This window comes from Caloenas nicobarica, chromosome 3, assembly GCF_036013445.1.
Source record: "Caloenas nicobarica isolate bCalNic1 chromosome 3, bCalNic1.hap1, whole genome shotgun sequence".
In the NCBI taxonomy this organism is placed as follows: domain Eukaryota; kingdom Metazoa; phylum Chordata; class Aves; order Columbiformes; family Columbidae; genus Caloenas; species Caloenas nicobarica.
The window spans coordinates 64330414-64347785 of NC_088247.1; the positions used below are offsets into that span (position 1 = coordinate 64330414).

At 41.7% G+C, this 17372-nt stretch overlaps 2 protein-coding genes across 3 annotated transcripts in view; one reads left to right on the forward strand and one right to left on the reverse strand.

Moving 5' to 3' along the window:
* Positions 1-12173, forward strand: part of EZR (ezrin) — a 38311-nt gene extending 26138 nt beyond the window's left edge. For both annotated transcript variants that reach the window (XM_065630453.1, XM_065630452.1), the window contains exons 7-14: positions 179-325; positions 3485-3581; positions 6734-6897; positions 7801-7931; positions 8624-8784; positions 9110-9202; positions 10143-10394; positions 10735-12173. In XM_065630453.1, the coding sequence (XP_065486525.1) occupies positions 179-325; positions 3485-3581; positions 6734-6897; positions 7801-7931; positions 8624-8784; positions 9110-9202; positions 10143-10394; positions 10735-10899 (1210 nt within the window). In that variant the 3' untranslated portion in view covers positions 10900-12173. The remainder of the gene's footprint in view (positions 1-178; positions 326-3484; positions 3582-6733; positions 6898-7800; positions 7932-8623; positions 8785-9109; positions 9203-10142; positions 10395-10734) is intronic.
* Positions 6407-17372, reverse strand: part of SYTL3 (synaptotagmin like 3) — a 36333-nt gene continuing 25367 nt past the window's right edge. The window contains exons 11-16 of the mRNA XM_065630454.1: positions 17128-17298; positions 16810-16909; positions 15528-15636; positions 14391-14596; positions 13007-13114; positions 6407-6489 (exon numbers count right to left, since the gene is read on the reverse strand). Coding sequence (XP_065486526.1) covers positions 6407-6489; positions 13007-13114; positions 14391-14596; positions 15528-15636; positions 16810-16909; positions 17128-17298 — 777 coding nt within the window. The remainder of the gene's footprint in view (positions 6490-13006; positions 13115-14390; positions 14597-15527; positions 15637-16809; positions 16910-17127; positions 17299-17372) is intronic.

Consider the following 17372-nt stretch of genomic DNA (forward strand, 5'->3'; position numbering starts at 1 on the left):
ATAGTTGTAATATCATCACTCCTGCAGTGAATCCCAAATGTTGAATGTTCAGTTTTAACTCTTGTGTTTGATATGTTGGTTTAGGAAAAGTTACTTGTTTTTCTTGAGGACTTTGTGCTTTCTGAGATAATCAGATAAATGAGAAGCTAATGTCTGCTCTCCTTCCTGTCTCAACCAGAGAGAATGCTATGCTGGAATATCTGAAGATTGCTCAAGACCTGGAGATGTATGGAATCAACTACTTTGAAATCAAGAATAAGAAAGGAACTGACCTTTGGCTGGGGGTTGATGCCTTGGGACTCAACATCTATGAAAAGGATGATAAGTAAGACCTTTTTTTTTTTTTTTTCCACTTCTGATCTCCCAGAGTGAGGGCTAGTGTAGGAGCCAAGGGACATTTCTCATTTACAGGATCAGGGCAAAGTTCAGAACTTGCTTGTGTTCCAATTTTGAATCAATAGGTGAAGCTGTGCTAGGAAATGGGCTTTTATTAATATATCTTTTATGCTTTCATTACTTTCCTTACTTTCGTAGCCTGCCCTGCTAATGCTACCTACTGTATAAAGAGAGACATCAGTTGTACAGTGCCATCTGGTAAATCCTGCACAGTTGCAGAGCTGAACCCTGAACTAAAGAGTTTACCAAACTTTTCCTTGAGTTAGGTTGCCAGGTATACAAGCAGAGGAGACAATACAAGAACCTAGAGAGGCTGACATATCTGCAGAGTGTTTGGACATCTAAGGCCATTCCTGTACTGAAGTTAATGATAGATGGGCGTACAACTGCCTAGTTTTGAAAAAGACAGATTATGGGGTGGACACGAAACCAAAGCCAGATAACACCCGGAACCCAGGGAGGAGTTAATCTATACAGTTACCATGAACAAGGAAAGAAATGAGGCCTTGCTGAGGTATGCAAAGTTTTAATCAGCCCTTCTGATAAAGGCAGAGCCATTATTAATTGGATAGTAGGTGGGAAATGACAGACTACATCTACAAGTAAACATAAACAGCTGTGTCTAAGCCCACTAGTCTCCTCTAATACTCCACAATTTAAGGATTGAAGAGGAGTTAAAATAGACATTTTTTAGATGAAGGATTGCTGTCTGGACTGCTGCTTTTTTTGTCCCCCTACATTCCAAGTCTTGGTTTCATATCACTAATCTATAACAGACTATCGTTGTAATACAGAGGGGATTTCACCTGTTCTACATCTTTGCCTCCAAAAAACTTTGAATGCAACCCAAATATTAATTGGAACTCTCTGGAGCTTCTGTTTGGATGACAAAGAGAAATGCGGTCTTTTCTGCAACGCTCATATGTGCTGTCACCCATAAAACAAGGAGTGTCACTTGAAAGAAAAGTAGTTTCACTCATGTAATACTTCAGTCTTGAATGACTGGTCTTGCTATGTAACCATGGTCACACAAACAGGTTTTTCAAGCTGCAGAAGCAGACAGAATATAGCCCTTGACTGTGAAGAGCTATCAAGAGCGTTTGCAAAACAAATACAGAGCTGGAATAAATTGCTTGTTTCTGCTGTAACTCTTGCTACTATGTAATTAAGTCTTTTGAGCAGATATGGGGACTAGAAAAATGGTAATTTGTACTTTACCTCTGGTTTGTACGTGCAAAATTTGGGGACTGGGGCAAAGGTGAAAAAGCAAAGATTTCGTTGTTGAAGTTCAACATGAGCAGAATGAGACTCTGCTATAGTTGTGCAAGCCTCCATACTACAGTGTATGTCAGTGTCACACTTCAAGGTATTTTCAAGCTCTTTTTTTTAATGCAGTAAAGAGAAGAGCCTGCAATAGAGCTTATTAATAAGTGAATTATTCTAGTTGCCTGTCATACTGTATTATCTAGGGTTGAAACTCTTAAGACAATATGATGGAGGCTGGAGTAATTACTTAATCTTAGTCTAGTCAAATTTCTTTACAGTTTTTACTTAATGTTACACACACACAGTTGCATAATCTTGCAGTTGAGTTAAAGGTTATGGGATGGTAAGTTCTGAAGAGGATGTTAATTCTTGATGTCTGATTTAAAACTAATCAAGTTTTTTGTTGTATGCTTGGGCCCAGTGAAATCATACTATGTAGTAGTTTTCCGTCTTTGTGACAATGAGGCACATTCTTCCAAAATTGCCATTTTTTTCCTTATCCAATGAACTCCATAGAAAAGATTCTTAGAGAGCTCAAGTAGTTCACCATGATGATATACACTTGTCTAAGTGCTAAACATGAAATACTCGTGTCTTCAAACCATTTGCTAGAAATAATTATCAGCACTTTAGTGTGCATCAGAGACTCATATGTCGGAGGGGTTAGATAATAACAAGAAGACGGCTCGTTGGTATTATCATTTATGTAAGACACAATTCTTCATCGTGAACTGCCATGTCTAGAGAATATGCCCTCTCTTAATAAGAGAAGAATAAAAGAATAATAATGTGATATTAAACATAATAATTGGAATATGTGGTCAGGGCGAATTAAATAAATTAGTTACAGTCAAATACGCAAGTCCTTGTAATATTGGAACTTGCTGCAGAGCTGGGCAAGTGTGTAAGGGCGAAGTACTAGAATGGCTCAGAAACATTTGATCTCATGAATAACTTGATGCTTTTTATATGCAAGAGTCCAGAGAAATTAAAGCAGAGGAAAATCTCAGGTGATTAGTGAAGCTTAAAGAAGTAATTTTAGCCAAAGCAGCAGACCTGAACTCCTCGGCAGCGAGGAGGAGCGGGGAGTCTGACTCTCGCCCTTGGCTTCATAGGGCTGCTTTCCAGTAGGAGAGAGCCATGTGGCACGGCTCCTTGCACGACCAACATATAAAGTTCTGCTTCTTGACCAGTGGGATGGGCTGAAAGAGCAGTTTGCATGGAAGGAAAGAACAGGGCTCTTTGTTGCCAGCCTTGCCTCTAATCTGTGGGAGAAAACAAAAGACAAGAAATCTGCTTCTCCCAACTGTGTTCATGCCTGCCCAGCACTTCAGTGGTGAAGGCAGCACGGAGCTGACTGGGCTGGCTGTAACGCAGCAGGATAGAGTTCTCTGGGAGTGCGGAAGGTGTGGGGAACAGCTGAGTTACTTTGGCTTATGCCTCCCATGATGTACAAGAAGCCTCCTGGAAGCACAGCACATACGCCTGAAGTCTGCACGCTGCGGGTTTTAGGCCATGATTTCAAAGAAACGAACTCAAGGCAGGTGTTTGGTAAAGCTGAGTGTGTGGCTTTGGTGGAAACCATCCCTATTGCAGAGCCAGAGGTCAGCAGGGTGGCTGGTCACAATGAGAAGAGACTGTGAGAGAGGTGACTTGACATCTTTCTCCATTTACTCCCTGTGGGGTTTTGGTTCAACTGCTGTCTTCTCTTTGTTGGGAGAGCCATGTGAAGTGTTGCATCCCACAGAGTCTGTGTGTTAGAAGCAATGTGGGGAAAAAAATGTTCATTGCAGCATCTCTTAAAAATTTCTCTTCTTTCCAGACTGACTCCAAAGATTGGGTTCCCCTGGAGTGAAATCAGAAACATCTCATTCAATGACAAGAAGTTTGTCATAAAGCCTATTGACAAGAAGGCACCTGTAAGTATATCTAGAATGGATTCCTGGATGCTGCATATGAACAACTAATACTGTTTAATCTCAAAGTAGTCTTTGGAGAGGAGAAAGCTACAGATTTCTAGATGCAAAATGAGCCTTAGTATTAATATTTAGGGTGTATTTAGAGCTGTCTGGTTTCCTGTGCAGCATAAATAAAGGGCTTATGTTGGTATCTAACATAGAGAAAGACAAGGATTTTACAACAGCAGAGTCCTTTTTTTCTGGGTAACCTTATCCTTAAATCTGAGATTCTTTGCTAGTTCTGTGAGTCTTCTGTGTAGCTACAGACTGAGACTAGTCCTCTCCCCATGTCTTTCAGTGCATGGAGGCTGAGGGGTAACTTTGTTGTTGTTGTTCATTTAAAAAAAAAAAAAATCACAAAAGTCATTCAAATGCTGCTGCAAAACCACATAGATACATGCGGCTTCACATCTTAATACTCACTGCTCGCTTCCATGTCACTGAAAGAGCAAAAGCCAGTTAAGGACCATGGTGTTCATTGACCTTCTTGAATACCAGCGTAAATGGCAAGGATATGATTTCTGTGGCAAACTGAAATGTGGATGTTGCTTCTCAATACTTACAAACATGTTTTCAGATTTATTTTAGTGAAGAATTAGCAACTTACTTTGACCCGTTGAGAACATAAAGGTGGAATAACTGGTATAGGTGGATCTCATTTGTCAGTCTTGTGAAACTATTGGAATAGTTAAGAAAGGCTTCCTTCTCCTCTCCCACCCCAGTACTTGGCCTTGGTGGGTAAGTCCAGCCCTCAGAAATAATGAGCAGTTTGATTTTGGCAAAGAGTAGTGGTTTATAAATCTCTTTAACAGAAAAAGATCCTCCCAGTGGTTTAAAGGATACTCATGGTGTGTTGCAGGACTTCCCTCCAGATTATCATCCTGGAGTGTAGGGAGAGAGGAGCTTCTTTTTGTGATGCCATTAGTGAAAAGCAGCAAAATTCCTCAGATGTAGAAAGCTGGTTGGTCAGGCATGCTCTTCTCAATAGAAAAGCCCCTTGGACATGTTGTACACATTACAAAGTTATTAATGTCCTGTTTATGGATCACAGCTTCCCATCCACTCCCCAACAGTAAATCTGACTGAGTTTGAAATGGGAGACTTGCAAGAGGCTGATACAGAAAGGCGTTAACACTGAAAAACTCAGTTACGTTTCCTCCCTCTGCCTCAGTTGTCCTTTTCCCTCTGGATGGTATTATGTTTAAAGCCAGGCCTAAAAGAAATATTTATCTGGACACTAATTCTGAGCATCCAGGAAGTTGTCTGGACCTTTTCATATGCTTGTGGCTCCTTTTTAAAAGGCAAGTATTATAACAAAAGCAAAATACTGAGTCCACCCAAGATGTGGGTTGGAAGCTCCTCTTTAATTTGAAGGATTCTACATGTCGGTGTTTAAGTGGACACTTATGTCATGGGTAGAGTCCTGGGGAACCTTGCCCAGAGTAAGCTTTTTAAATTTTTAGGCCTGCCTGCCCACATACTCCAACATCTTCAGCTCGTTTTCTTTCAGGTATCAAGCTGTGATGCTCCCAGTTCTATGAAACAAGGGGGCAGCTGGGGATGAAGAAAGGGAGGCGATTCTTTTATGTTCTTATGTGAATGTTTTGTCCCTTGGTCATGGCCTTAAATGACAAAGGCGAGTGCACTGTCCGTGCCCTCAGTATTTACTTCCACATAGGTGAACATTGCCTCAAGATAGGACCTGGTCATCATAATGTACCCGAACTGTTTGTTTTAAAAATCACTTGTCAGAAGTAGGAGGCTGGCTGAATAGCTGAAGGTACAGCTGGCAGTGCCGGACCTGCGCAACTCAGAATGGCTCTGGCAGGACTTGGTAGGAGAGCACGACACACTGCGCTGACTGCGTCTCTTGCAGTTCAGAATGCGAATTATGAAAGTGCACTGAAGAAAATGAGTCTTTGTCAGCATATTCGTGTTCATCTTAATAGTACTTGGAGCGCTTCTCATTGCTTCTACTATGACTTCTAGTTTTCTTCAGAGATAGCGACAACTTGTGCTTCTGAGCTCAGGCAGTTAAAAACATGATCGCTGCTGCCGTGCAAAAGTGTAGGGCTTCTGTGCGCCCTTCTCAGTTCCACCTCTTGCTAACAGCGAGGCACTCCACAGAGGGTTGTGCTGAGGAATGGGTACTGGTTTATGGTGGTAACGTGGCAGCTTGGCCACTGCCCATATCACTTTCCACATAGTACACAAAAAAGGCACAAAGACGCAGAGTTTTTTCACTGTGTAAGTTCGGATTGCATTGTAAACATATGTGTGGTTGTGGACTCAGAAAAATTGTCAGGTAATGAACTTGGCCCTCTGTATCCCTTTCTTAGCAGGCTGACTTCTAGAAGATCCAGCACAGTGTGTAGTTTCTGTAAAACCTTGGTTATAAGACAAATAACAAGAAATTTGGGGATGTTCTTTTTGCAGAACCAGAAATTTTGGAATACCTTGTGTTTTGTTACTGCCTGCAACCCAGTGTTCAAAATAACCGGTATATTTGGTGGTTGAAAATAAAATAGTTTTCATTTGATGCTTTTGTAACAGCCTAGGCCAACTCAACTAGGAAATGCCATGGAGATGAAAGAATGATATTGGAAGGTATTTCTGCATGGGTGGGGATTTCTTCTCTTTCTCTGAAAAAACACAGATGGTGCCTCAAATATTGATTCAAATAGCTCAAGCAATTTTACAAAGTTACTTTAATAGTCTGCAATACATTTTTAGTTTCATGCTTTATCTTTCAGTCACAAACCTATGCAAACTTAAAAACTAATTACTCAATACCAGCGGTCTGTGAGTTGCCGAGATGGTTGTCTGCCAACCCAGAATCTTCTGCAACGTTTCCAAACTCCAGAGTTTTCTTTAAATGGAAATATTTGAGACTTCTAGAAAAAGCATCTTTTAGAGAAAATAAGCAGAGTAACTTGTCAATTCTATGTAGACTTGAAATGGATGATATAAATAACAATTGTTTTGGCTTCAGATGATGTTGGCAGTCTCCGCTGCTACATTTAAATGGCCTTTGGCAAGATGATCTGTCTGCAGCTAGCTGGGAGAAGAGAAAGCCTGCTTGAAAAACTGACTGTGCCGTGTCTCTCTTCTAGGACTTTGTATTTTACGCCCCTCGTCTGAGAATTAACAAGAGGATCCTGCAGCTCTGCATGGGCAACCATGAACTGTATATGCGGCGCAGGAAGCCTGACACCATTGAGGTGCAGCAGATGAAAGCCCAGGCCCGGGAGGAGAAGCACCAGAAAAAACTGGAAAGGTGAGCTTGACTATGGAGAGCAGCGGGGGCAGGGTGGTAGAGATAAATGACACCAAACTGCCGGGGTTCAGCAGGCAGTGGTACCTGCCAGGCAGCAGCCGGTAATGTGGGTTGTGCTTAGGTGAGGTATGAGCCATCCCACGTTCACAAGGCCCTGTGTGTGGCCCCAGAGCTCTGGCTTACAGTGCCGCAGGATTGTGTTACTCCTCTGGCTCTGGCCTGTGACTGTGTGGCCTGCTCTTCAGAGTTGCAAGAGAAGTGTGCAAGCAGAGATGCAGCAGGCTCCTGTGTGGTGGTGCACAGCTACAGAGGGGTTCTCCTGGTTCTTGAGTTTTAGGACCTGATTCATGTGTTAGACCATGGGATGGTTGGGTTTAAGGGAGGGACCTTCACAGGGAGCATGTGTGTATCCTGCAAAGAGAGAAGGGGGGACTGGGAGACCTCTTACAGGCAAGGAAAAAGGATTAGCAATTCCATTGGACTTCTACCACTGGCTGCAGGTTGCTTATGATTCAAGAAATCATGTTGCTTTTTCTCCTGTATTTGTGGCTTGTTTGTCTTCATTCCCTCAGCGCTCTTGTTTTTACACCCCCTCGACTTTCCTTATGACAGAAGTAACAAAATTAAATCTCCTCTGCTGTGCGGTACAGAGTCCTGGTTTTCTCTCTCTGCATCTATTAGCTAGTTGGTGTTCTAAATTTCTGTGGTGGGCAACAAAAATACAAATGTTTTTATGAAATGGGGATATCCAAAACTGAGCAAAAATGATGAAGGAACAAACTATATGTATTTGTTTTGTGGCAGTCGCTTCCATTGAACTGCTTGGAGAGATGCCCAGCCAGCTTTCCTGGCTGTAGCTTTGGTCTGGAAGTGAGTTTCAAGCATGAAATCTGTTTCTAACAGGGAACAACTAGAAAATGAAAAGAAGAAGAGGGAGACAATTGAGAGGGAGAAAGAGCAAATGTTGAGGGAGAAGGAAGAGCTGCTGGTGAGGCTACAAGAATATGAGGTGAAGACTCAGAAAGCAGAGAAAGGTAAAATACTTGTGCTGACTGACAAGACCATGTGTATTGTGCTCCACAGAAGGGTTATATGTGTCCCTGCCTACACCTACCCTAAATCTGATGACACTGGGATCTCTTGGCAAGGTGTGCTAGTATCTGCCTATGTAGATAAATACAGACACAAGCATGCACTGCTGAGATCATCTAAGGCATGAAAGTAGCATAGAATCTACTGATTGTATTGTATTTGGGAACTGAAAAGCAGAAACTCTTTTCCTCTGTTTTGAAGAGGGTTTCAGTTGTGTAGTCTCTTCCAGCAGTGAGCGAGAGTTCCGCTCTCAAGAACTTTGCACTTCACTCCTAACAGAAATAGTACTTTGGGAAGAAATCTTTCCAGTGAAACAGAAGCTTCTGTTTCAATGCACAGATTAGCACATTGGAGACAGCAACATCTGGTCCTTGCAGTAAGCTGTCAATTAAGGGCAGCAGAATCATGTCAGTGTTATAGACTTCAGTGCAAACACCTTGCAGAAGATTTCATTATAATGTGCACCTGACTACTTCTAAATTCAGTTACTTAATGTATTATGCAAATAATTACTCTGAGGTGCACAGTGAAGGGATATTGCAGGCTGGAGTCAAGTGCTTGTCGTGACTTCCGCAGTTAACACTTCACTTCGACCAGGCTTGTGGACTAACTGCATTGATGTGTCTTTTTCCAGAGCTCTCAGATCAGATCCAGAGAGCCATCCAGCTGGAGGAGGAAAGGAGACGAGCCCAGCAGGAAGCAGAACGCCTGGAAGCTGATCGTTTGGCTGCTCTGCAGGCCAAGGAAGAGCTGGAGAGACAAACTATGGACCAGATAAAGAGCCAGGAACAGCTGGTAAGATCAGTCATTTTGAGGATCAGATATACAGGCTTGTTACTGTGCCCTTTGAGTAAGGCAAAGCCTTGTTCTCCCGGGAAAAACATAGTGCCGTGAAGTACTAGGGCATGTGATAGCACCATTGTGCCACTAGTTTCCGTCAGGAGCAACCTACTTTTTGTTCTTAATTTTCTATTCAGTCTTTATTACAATGGAGTGTAACACTTGGGTCTTTTCTGAGTCAGCAGTGTTTTGTTGTTGTGTTTGGGGTTTTTTTGGTTTTTTGTTTGTTTTTTGGTCTTTTTTTAAGAGTCCTTATAGTTCCAGCTTTTTTATTCAACAGGCTACAGAGCTTGCAGAGTATACAGCCAAGATTGCACTTCTTGAAGAGGCAAAGAGGCGTAAAGAGAGTGAGGTTGAAGAGTGGCAAATCAGGGTGAGTATTTGCTTTAAAGTTACTCTGCAATTCTACACTTGAGCAGAGCGTACCGTGGTGCGTAGCATTGTATGATTTCTCTGAACATGTGGAGACAAATATCTGTACACCCGCGGAGAAGGGCAGACTTGTAATGAGTGTGCAATATGCCTGCAGAACACCTTTCTTCCAACAAGCCTTCAGTCACCATTCAAAATGGAAGCCTCTATAAGACCTAAAAATGTGCTCATTATCTTGGAGCCATGGAAGGCAAGAGGCGCAAATATAAATGATGCATTTCATCCATGATGTAATGTCTGAAAACATTGCATCAGTTGAGAAGGCACTGCAAATGCAGCCGCACTGCAGGTCCCAGTCTCGAGGAGCGTGTGCCGTTGTTAGTGGCTTCCTGGTGCCCAGGTCAGGAGAGTTGAGTAATTTGATGCGCTAAAACCAAAACTAAGCCATGCAAGGCCCAGAGTGCCTGGTGCTCGCAGTGCCCTGTAAGCAGCGCTGCAGGCCGCAGGGGTGGGCAGAACCACTGAAGCAGCCAGGGAGCTGACTGCCTCGTGCATAACTGCATTAAAAATGCCAACTTGGGAAGCTGGGTTCTTGCTCTTTGGAACCTGTATTTACAGCCTACAGCTCTTCAGATGGAGAACAGGATGAAGACAACTGCAGCTTCTCTCAGAACTGTTTTTCTTAGACTGTGTTTTACTGGAAGAATATTCTTTGTTCAGATCCCCTGCACACTGCACAGTGGATGATGATAGCAGTAGCAAAAAAAAATTATGTTCTGTGTAAGACTGTAACAGAGTAATGTCAGCTGCAGGGATTTAATTCCTTCTTTCTTGCTTTTCATAGTAGATTGATAAAACTGGGAAGGATAAGCACTGAAGTGTTCATTAAGCTGGTTCAAAGCAAGAAATGCAGGAAAATATTTTTTCACTCTTTCTCAAAGGCCAAGGAAGCCCAGGAGGATCTGGTAAAGACAAAGGAGGAGCTACAGCTGGTAATGACTGCTCCGCCTCCGCCCCCACCGCCTGTCTATGAGCCAGTGAATTACCATGTCCATGATAACTTGCAAGATGAAGGATCTGAGTACTCTGCCTACAGCGCAGAGTTCTCCAGTGAGGGGATCAGGAACGACCGCAACGAGGAGAAACGCATTACGGAAGCGGAGAAGAACGAACGTGTGCAGAGGCAACTGATGGTAAGACAATGTTGGGAGGAGGCAGAGTAATTGAAACAATCATTCCTGGAAAATAGGTCATTTAACCACTCGGTTAAGCACACAAAGCATGATAGTTTCTCTTTGTTTACAGTTCCTATAGGCACTTCGAATTAAATATGAGGTATATAAGGATTAATCTCATTGCTCAGGCTTTGAGATTACTTACATCACCCATAGTGTTTATGGAAAGCATATGTTGTATCCATATCACTGATCGGGCCAGTCGTCTAACAACCATCAGCTCTCGTCAAAGAACACTGCTGTCGTGAGCCGAAAGCTTCTCCTGTATAATCTGTATTTAACATTCTTTGTATTGCAGGCGCTGACAGATGAGCTGGCCCAGGCTAGAGATGAAAATAAGAGGACCCACAATGATATTATCCACTTGGAGAACATGCGACAGGGACGTGACAAGTACAAGACGCTGCGGCAGATCCGGCAAGGCAACACCAAGCAGAGAATTGATGAGTTTGAGGCGATGTAATGATGCTTATAACAAGAAGGCAGAACTGTGGGAAAGGCAGATCTTAATGCTGTGTTCTTGTTTTGTTTTTTGTTTGTTTTTCCTGAGGAGGGGTCACTGTATGACATTTAACAAATGCTCTCTAAACCCAGAGGTGTTTGAATCTCCCTTTTATTCCATACCTTCTATTAGATTTGGTGTAGTTAAAAACTCATCATACCACTGATCCTGGTACCTTGCTCATGCCTTTGCCTAGTGCCAAAAGGCCTTATGTCATATCTCTCTTTAAGCAAGACAAATTTTAATAGGCCGTGCTTCTAGCTGAAGGTACATGTCCTGTGCAGGTGCTGGATTCAGCTTGGTCTAAAAATAAGCAACTGTGGGTGAATTTTGTGCCATATGCCTTTGTATTATTAGTTACATTGTAAAGTCCAACAATTGAGAAGAGAGGTTGTCAAACTGGAGATCTGCAAGTAGCTTGTACACCCTATTTTTCATCTTTGGTCTAGATGCCCATGTTTTCCCTCCACCCCCACACACAAAAGAACTGACAACACCTCAGAACCACTTTGTGTAGAAATTAGGTTTTTTCTGGTTACTGTTGTCACCTGGAGGAATTCTGCAGTGATGGCTCAGAAGTGTGGCACGGGGACACTAACACCCTCCTCATGTAACAACTAGGCAAATACTCTGTTGGAATCTAATACACTACTGTGTTTGCATTCCAGCTTCATTACTGATCAGCTATAGTGTAGTATTTATATATATATATATATATATATACACAAAACATGCAATATATGGATTGCAATACTAGTTTAAAGGGAAATAGTCTTGTTCTGTATATTTTGTTACTTTTCAGATTTAATAAGACTTGCATCTGTAAAAATGCCTAAACAACACTGTAGTCTGATACAGTGCAGCTGATTATTTGCTCTAAAGCATTATTTGTAAAGATCATTTTTTTTACTTAATGAAAATTGTTATATGTACACATGATCCAATATATACAATTTTACTGCACCTATTTTTCTAACAAATTTTCTAATTTTTTTAAAATGTTTGATTTAAAGTTTCAGACTCCAAAAATGAAGGGACTGCTTGTTTATATCACAGTTGTATTCTCTCTAGCAGAGAGCATTTTTGTGACCATTCCTTCCCCACTAATCTCCCCCTTTCCTTGAAAATCTGTTAGAAAGTGAGATACACTATGTTGTCAGCTCTTCTCTTCCATTTACAACATCTATGCTGCTTGATACTTGAGTTGAATCTTGTGTGTTGGTTTTTTTTTTAATTTGCAGCAGCAAACATTTAAATAAAAGATCTGCAAAGTAACAAAGGACTTGGAGTCAAGTGTTTCTTGTGCAGGGTGTATTTTGCATTAGGTGTGCTACTGCTCTTTTAGTTCCTGAGCTTAGCATAAGGATCTCTGTCTTGAACTCTTAAGTCCTTAAAGGCCACATTGACCTGGAAGGGTCCCTCACTCCTCCTGCTGAGGAAGAATTTACACATTTAACCGGTTTTAAGCACACTGATACAGCTCACATTTGAAAGGCATGTGGCCAGAGGTTTTTAGGGTAACGTGAAATAATAGTGGCACTGTAGATAACTCTGAAGCACAGGCATGTTAGCATCACTCACATGCAGCAAGTAGTTAAAGGTAAGCTAGTTTTTAATTCTCTCTGAACATGTATAAAAAAAATGATCAGAGCAACAGCATGTTAACTTTCTTCAGGTAATGGTTATTTTCTCTAAGTAGTATTTCTGTCTGTGATTAAATTAAATACTGCTCTGCAGTGCCCAGAAATGGAAAAAAAACCCTGCATATTATCTGGCTACTGTTGCCTTGTCAGCATTTCAAACTGAGTTGGTCACTCCTGAAGAAACAATACATTAAACTCCAGCTAGAGACACAGGTAACAAAGCCTTAACTTTTCACAAACAGAACCTACACAATGTCACACACTTTGAAATGTATAAGTCTGTTCCCCAAAAGCTGGAGCAGGTACTGTTGCAGTGCACCTTTCCCCAGACCTGAAAGGTATGTGCCACTTGAGTTTAAAATATCGCACACAGGGAAGGAAAAGTTGTCGTGCAGTGATCTCTCATCATTTAAAGTTTTCCTTATTTGAATGCAGTACAAGCGTAAAGTCCATCCACGTGTTCGGGCTGTGGAGCATCTCCTGCCATTGGAGCAGAGACTGAGAAACAAGGTCTGTAGAGCCAAATGATTCCTCTGCAGAAAAGCAAAAAGGAAAGGTCGAGTTACTTTTCACTTGGCCTTACCCAACTTCTGGCCCAGTCGACTAGGAAACAACCAACCTGCTTTTCCCATTTTTATAGCAATTTCAGCTGTTCTGTAGCTCCAAAGGGATTAATTGCAATAAATTATAGTTATACTTTTGAAGCGTTATTTACACTTTGTTAAACTAAGATCACTCTCAGCCTGCAGCAAAGAAAGTTTTTGGTTGTATGACCAAAAGCAGAGGAGCAAGCGTGCACACTAAATATAACAGCATGGCACGAAGCCTCCTGCTTCAGTTAATCTCCAGTGACTGTAACACTTTACTAGGCTTAGGGCTGGGATAGTTTTCTTCACTCAGAAGCAGGTAGTCTCTGCTCTAGCAAAAAAGAAAATGCTGGGAAGGACAATCAAAAGCAGCTCCTGAGGAAGCCTGCACAGCACCAAGTTATTCCTAGTGATAATACTCCTCCAAAGTGCACATTGATACCATAATGAAGTGACTGAGCCTCAGTCTTTTTGAGCCTTTCGTCTCAAACACTGAAACCAAAACACTTACGCTCTGGGAAGACAGGGGTGAGAGACTCAGTTAGGCAGCTTTCAAGCTACAGCATTTCCCTGCTCAACTACCAGTTAAACCAGGCCCATTCAATGAGCAGAGGGTTTCTCAGAAATTTCTCAGCCTTGTGAAAGGTGGGGGGGTCCCTCTTATGTTAAAACGGGGCCCAAAACTCAGACACGCAATAGCCGTTTCTGAGCAAGTTTTACTTACTTTCTCTCCCATTGATTGATTCGTGGATGTAAAATAATCACAAATATAAGCAAGGTTGGAGTTTACTAGATCATTAGATCTTGTGCATCCTTTTGATGAGATAGTGTTTAAAATTAGCCTAGCTGTAGAAAACAGCTCAAGGAACAATTCTTAAATTAGAAAGAGTTCTAGATGAGTTGAGTCCACCCAGCTTTTCTGTGCCTGTCGTTTGCATGGCCACACTCTGACCCTAGAAGTTACCATGCTACCAAATGACTTTCCTGGAAGTTCTCAGTGACAACCTTGAGCTTCTGCACAGACCTGAACTAAAACATGTGCATCAGTCCTCGCAGGATCAAAGCCCAAGATCGCAAGTTGCTTAAGACACGGGCTGGGCCTGTACGTGTAGGCACATAACAGCAGGTAATAAATAGCACAGTATAAATGTTATTATTTAGAATGTAAAGTAAATGAACTTTTTCCCAAATTACCTTCAATTTTTAGTGATAAATAACTTACTTGCACCAAGCTTGGCTCCTCCTAGGAACTGATCGCTTGAGCTGAAGGCTGACTGGTCCCAGACAGTCAAGTGTAGACATGATTGCTGTAGCTGAGCTGCAGTAACACCATCAAAGACAAACAAGTATTTCCACTGGGGACAGGCTTCTTTCTTCAGGACAGGAGACTTGCGCTTTACCTCCACTTGGTCTGGAAGGATAAGACAACTTCTCCAAAACAATGAGAGTTCAGTGAGGTTACTGATTTCTCAACCAGAAAATGGAACATTTTCCTAGTAATCCTAGGGCCTAGTAATTCCTAGTAATCAACTAAGGCGCTTTGGTTTGCCTTGAACAGCAAAAAAGTTCAGCTCAAGTGCAAGGCAGAACATGGTGCTAGTGTGTTTATCTTGGGGCTTGCTCTTTTTGCTGTCTGCCTTCAATGTAGGTATAAGTAAACTCTTCTGGTTTGCTTTTCCTCTGCTGTCACTGACTGCTGAGGGAGTCTTTACTCCCCATTCTGTTATCCCATACTGCCCCAAACCTGCCTTTCAGTAGATAAAATGCTCACCCATTTCACTGAACAGATGTGCCACAGCAGATGGAATGGCTTTATGAGATGTTAAGTGTACCTCAGTATCATACTTCCAATGACATCTGACAGTAAGAAAGTAAAATGATCCCACATACAAACTATCAGTGCACTGAAGAAAAATTCAGTCCCTCCTCTTTTAAAATGTCTAGAATGAAGGGGATAAAAGTTTCCTTTTTAATGTATCCAAAGCTATATTCAATTCTGCAAAGGCATAACTGAAAATAGGAATGAAAATACCCTCTTGATTTGCACTTCCTTTTTTTTTTTTTTCCCTATCCTAATATCTGAAAGCAGATATTAAAAATCTAGAGTTTACTATTTTAAGTGATATCAATAAGTTCCAAAGTGCCATTCAGGACTCAAAGAGCAAGTGGGACCCATCACTGCCCTGCTGAGTGCTGCTGTTGTGCAGACACTCAAATGTCACCACTACAAGGAAGTTTGACTAAGAATGTGGACAATGCCACTTTCACATGCCAGTCTTCTGATGAAAACATGTTAATACATACTTTTGTACAGAAAGTGAGGGACATTTTCTGTTGAAATGTTGTGTTTCATACATACCCTTTAACAAATGAGTTTGGCATTCCAGTAGATCTCAACATGGGCAAGTTCTTTGCCCCAAATATCATAACCTGAAGCTGGCAGTTGGGAACTCCTTGGTCTTTTTTTCCTGAAACAGGAGCATTTCTCATATGAAATAACCAGTTAGTTCAGCTGATAGCTTAAGATGCTGCTATGAGTAAGTAGGAACATGGCTAAGCAGTACTACTGAGGTAAGGTCTCATAGTGCTGTGTTAGGATCACTTGAAAGACTTTAACCTGCTTGTACAGTGTGTGATTCCTACGAAAAAAAAAAAAAAAAAAAAAAGAAAAGAGAAAGCAAGGAGTAGCAGGTTGCTTTGTGATTCTGATTCCAAACACAGCTTTCTGTTGTATTTGTGAAAAGTAAACACAGAGCACTTCTCTGAAAGAAAGTCAGAAGCAGGAGAAACAGCCGAACCCACAGTGTGATACCGCTCCTCAGTTACAGCTCTTTAAGAGCAGAGACCCAGTGCACAGACAGGCACAGAGAGGAAAAATGGAAGAAAGCAAGCTGGGAACTTTGGGGTCATTTGGAAACAAAAAGGGAAGAAAATTAAGCCAACAGCTAATTAGATCATTCTATTGGTCTCTACCTGTTGCTATGGACCTCAACATAGAGAGCATTAGTAGAGCTCTGAACCTTTATATACCTCACTATGATCTAGGGAGGTAAGGAAAATGAGGTTGTACTGTCCCTCCCTCCCAAAGTGTGTATTTTATCCCACCAGCAGGGACTTGCTCTGACACGCCACAGCAATATTTAATGTACCTCACAAGTCTTTCATAACCAAAAACTGAATCCTGACTGTACATTTGGAATGTAATATCGTCCAACTGAAACACTCTTTCTAAAATTAAACCACTGGAGGAAGCCAAAGGTGCTGGTCTGGTACCCTTGCAGCCATTTCCCTTCCACTTTTCCCCTAAATTGGCAATCTCTACCTTGGGCAGTAAAACTGCTGCATCACCTGCAGAATAAGGTTTACTGGCAACATGACAGGCACGAGGTTGCCAAACAGCTGGATGCATCATACTGCTGCCATTATAATGTGCAGCTTTTGTTTGCATTAAAAGGAACAAAAATATGAACTTGGCAAATGTCTGGATTTTAATTAAATTGAAATACAATGCACCACAAACCACCATTTCAGTAGCTGTTATAAACCCCATAAAGGAATATTATACAGACACATTGTCAGTCCTTCACCGATCTCAATTCTTTCCTAGCCAAGCGGTTCATGTGTGCTAAAACGTTATATACCTTCAAACTGGACATTTTTATACTGGGCTGGTACTGACAGTCTTGCAGACACGAGGAGTTCTCCACTGTACTGGATAAGATCATCTTCAGGCTTTTCAAGCTGAAGAAAGGGACATACGGAAATCTGCATTACTGCAATCATTGTATTCCACATCATTCTCACAGCTTGTTTACATTTGCAACGTCTTACTAGTGGACTGGATTGACCACATTTTTCCCTCAATGACCTCAGAAGGGTGATCTTTTTTATAGGTTTCACTATTATGATTAATACATCCTTCTGTTGAGATACAGCTAAGCACAAAAACTAAGAATCACCTTGGGTTTGAGCTGGTACCAGTTGAACAACTGCATCGAGTTATCTTCGAAATTCCATGTTGCCAGTGGAATCACCACTTCCCCCAAAAACACCCTGTATTTGAGTGCTCCTGCATGCCACACAGAGATCTGAAGCTGCCGACTTCCCAGCTGTGAGTATTCAATCTTGTACTAGAAAGATAAACAGCACTTACAAAACAACACACAGGATGAATGCAGGTCCATGATCACAGCCTCCTCAAAGG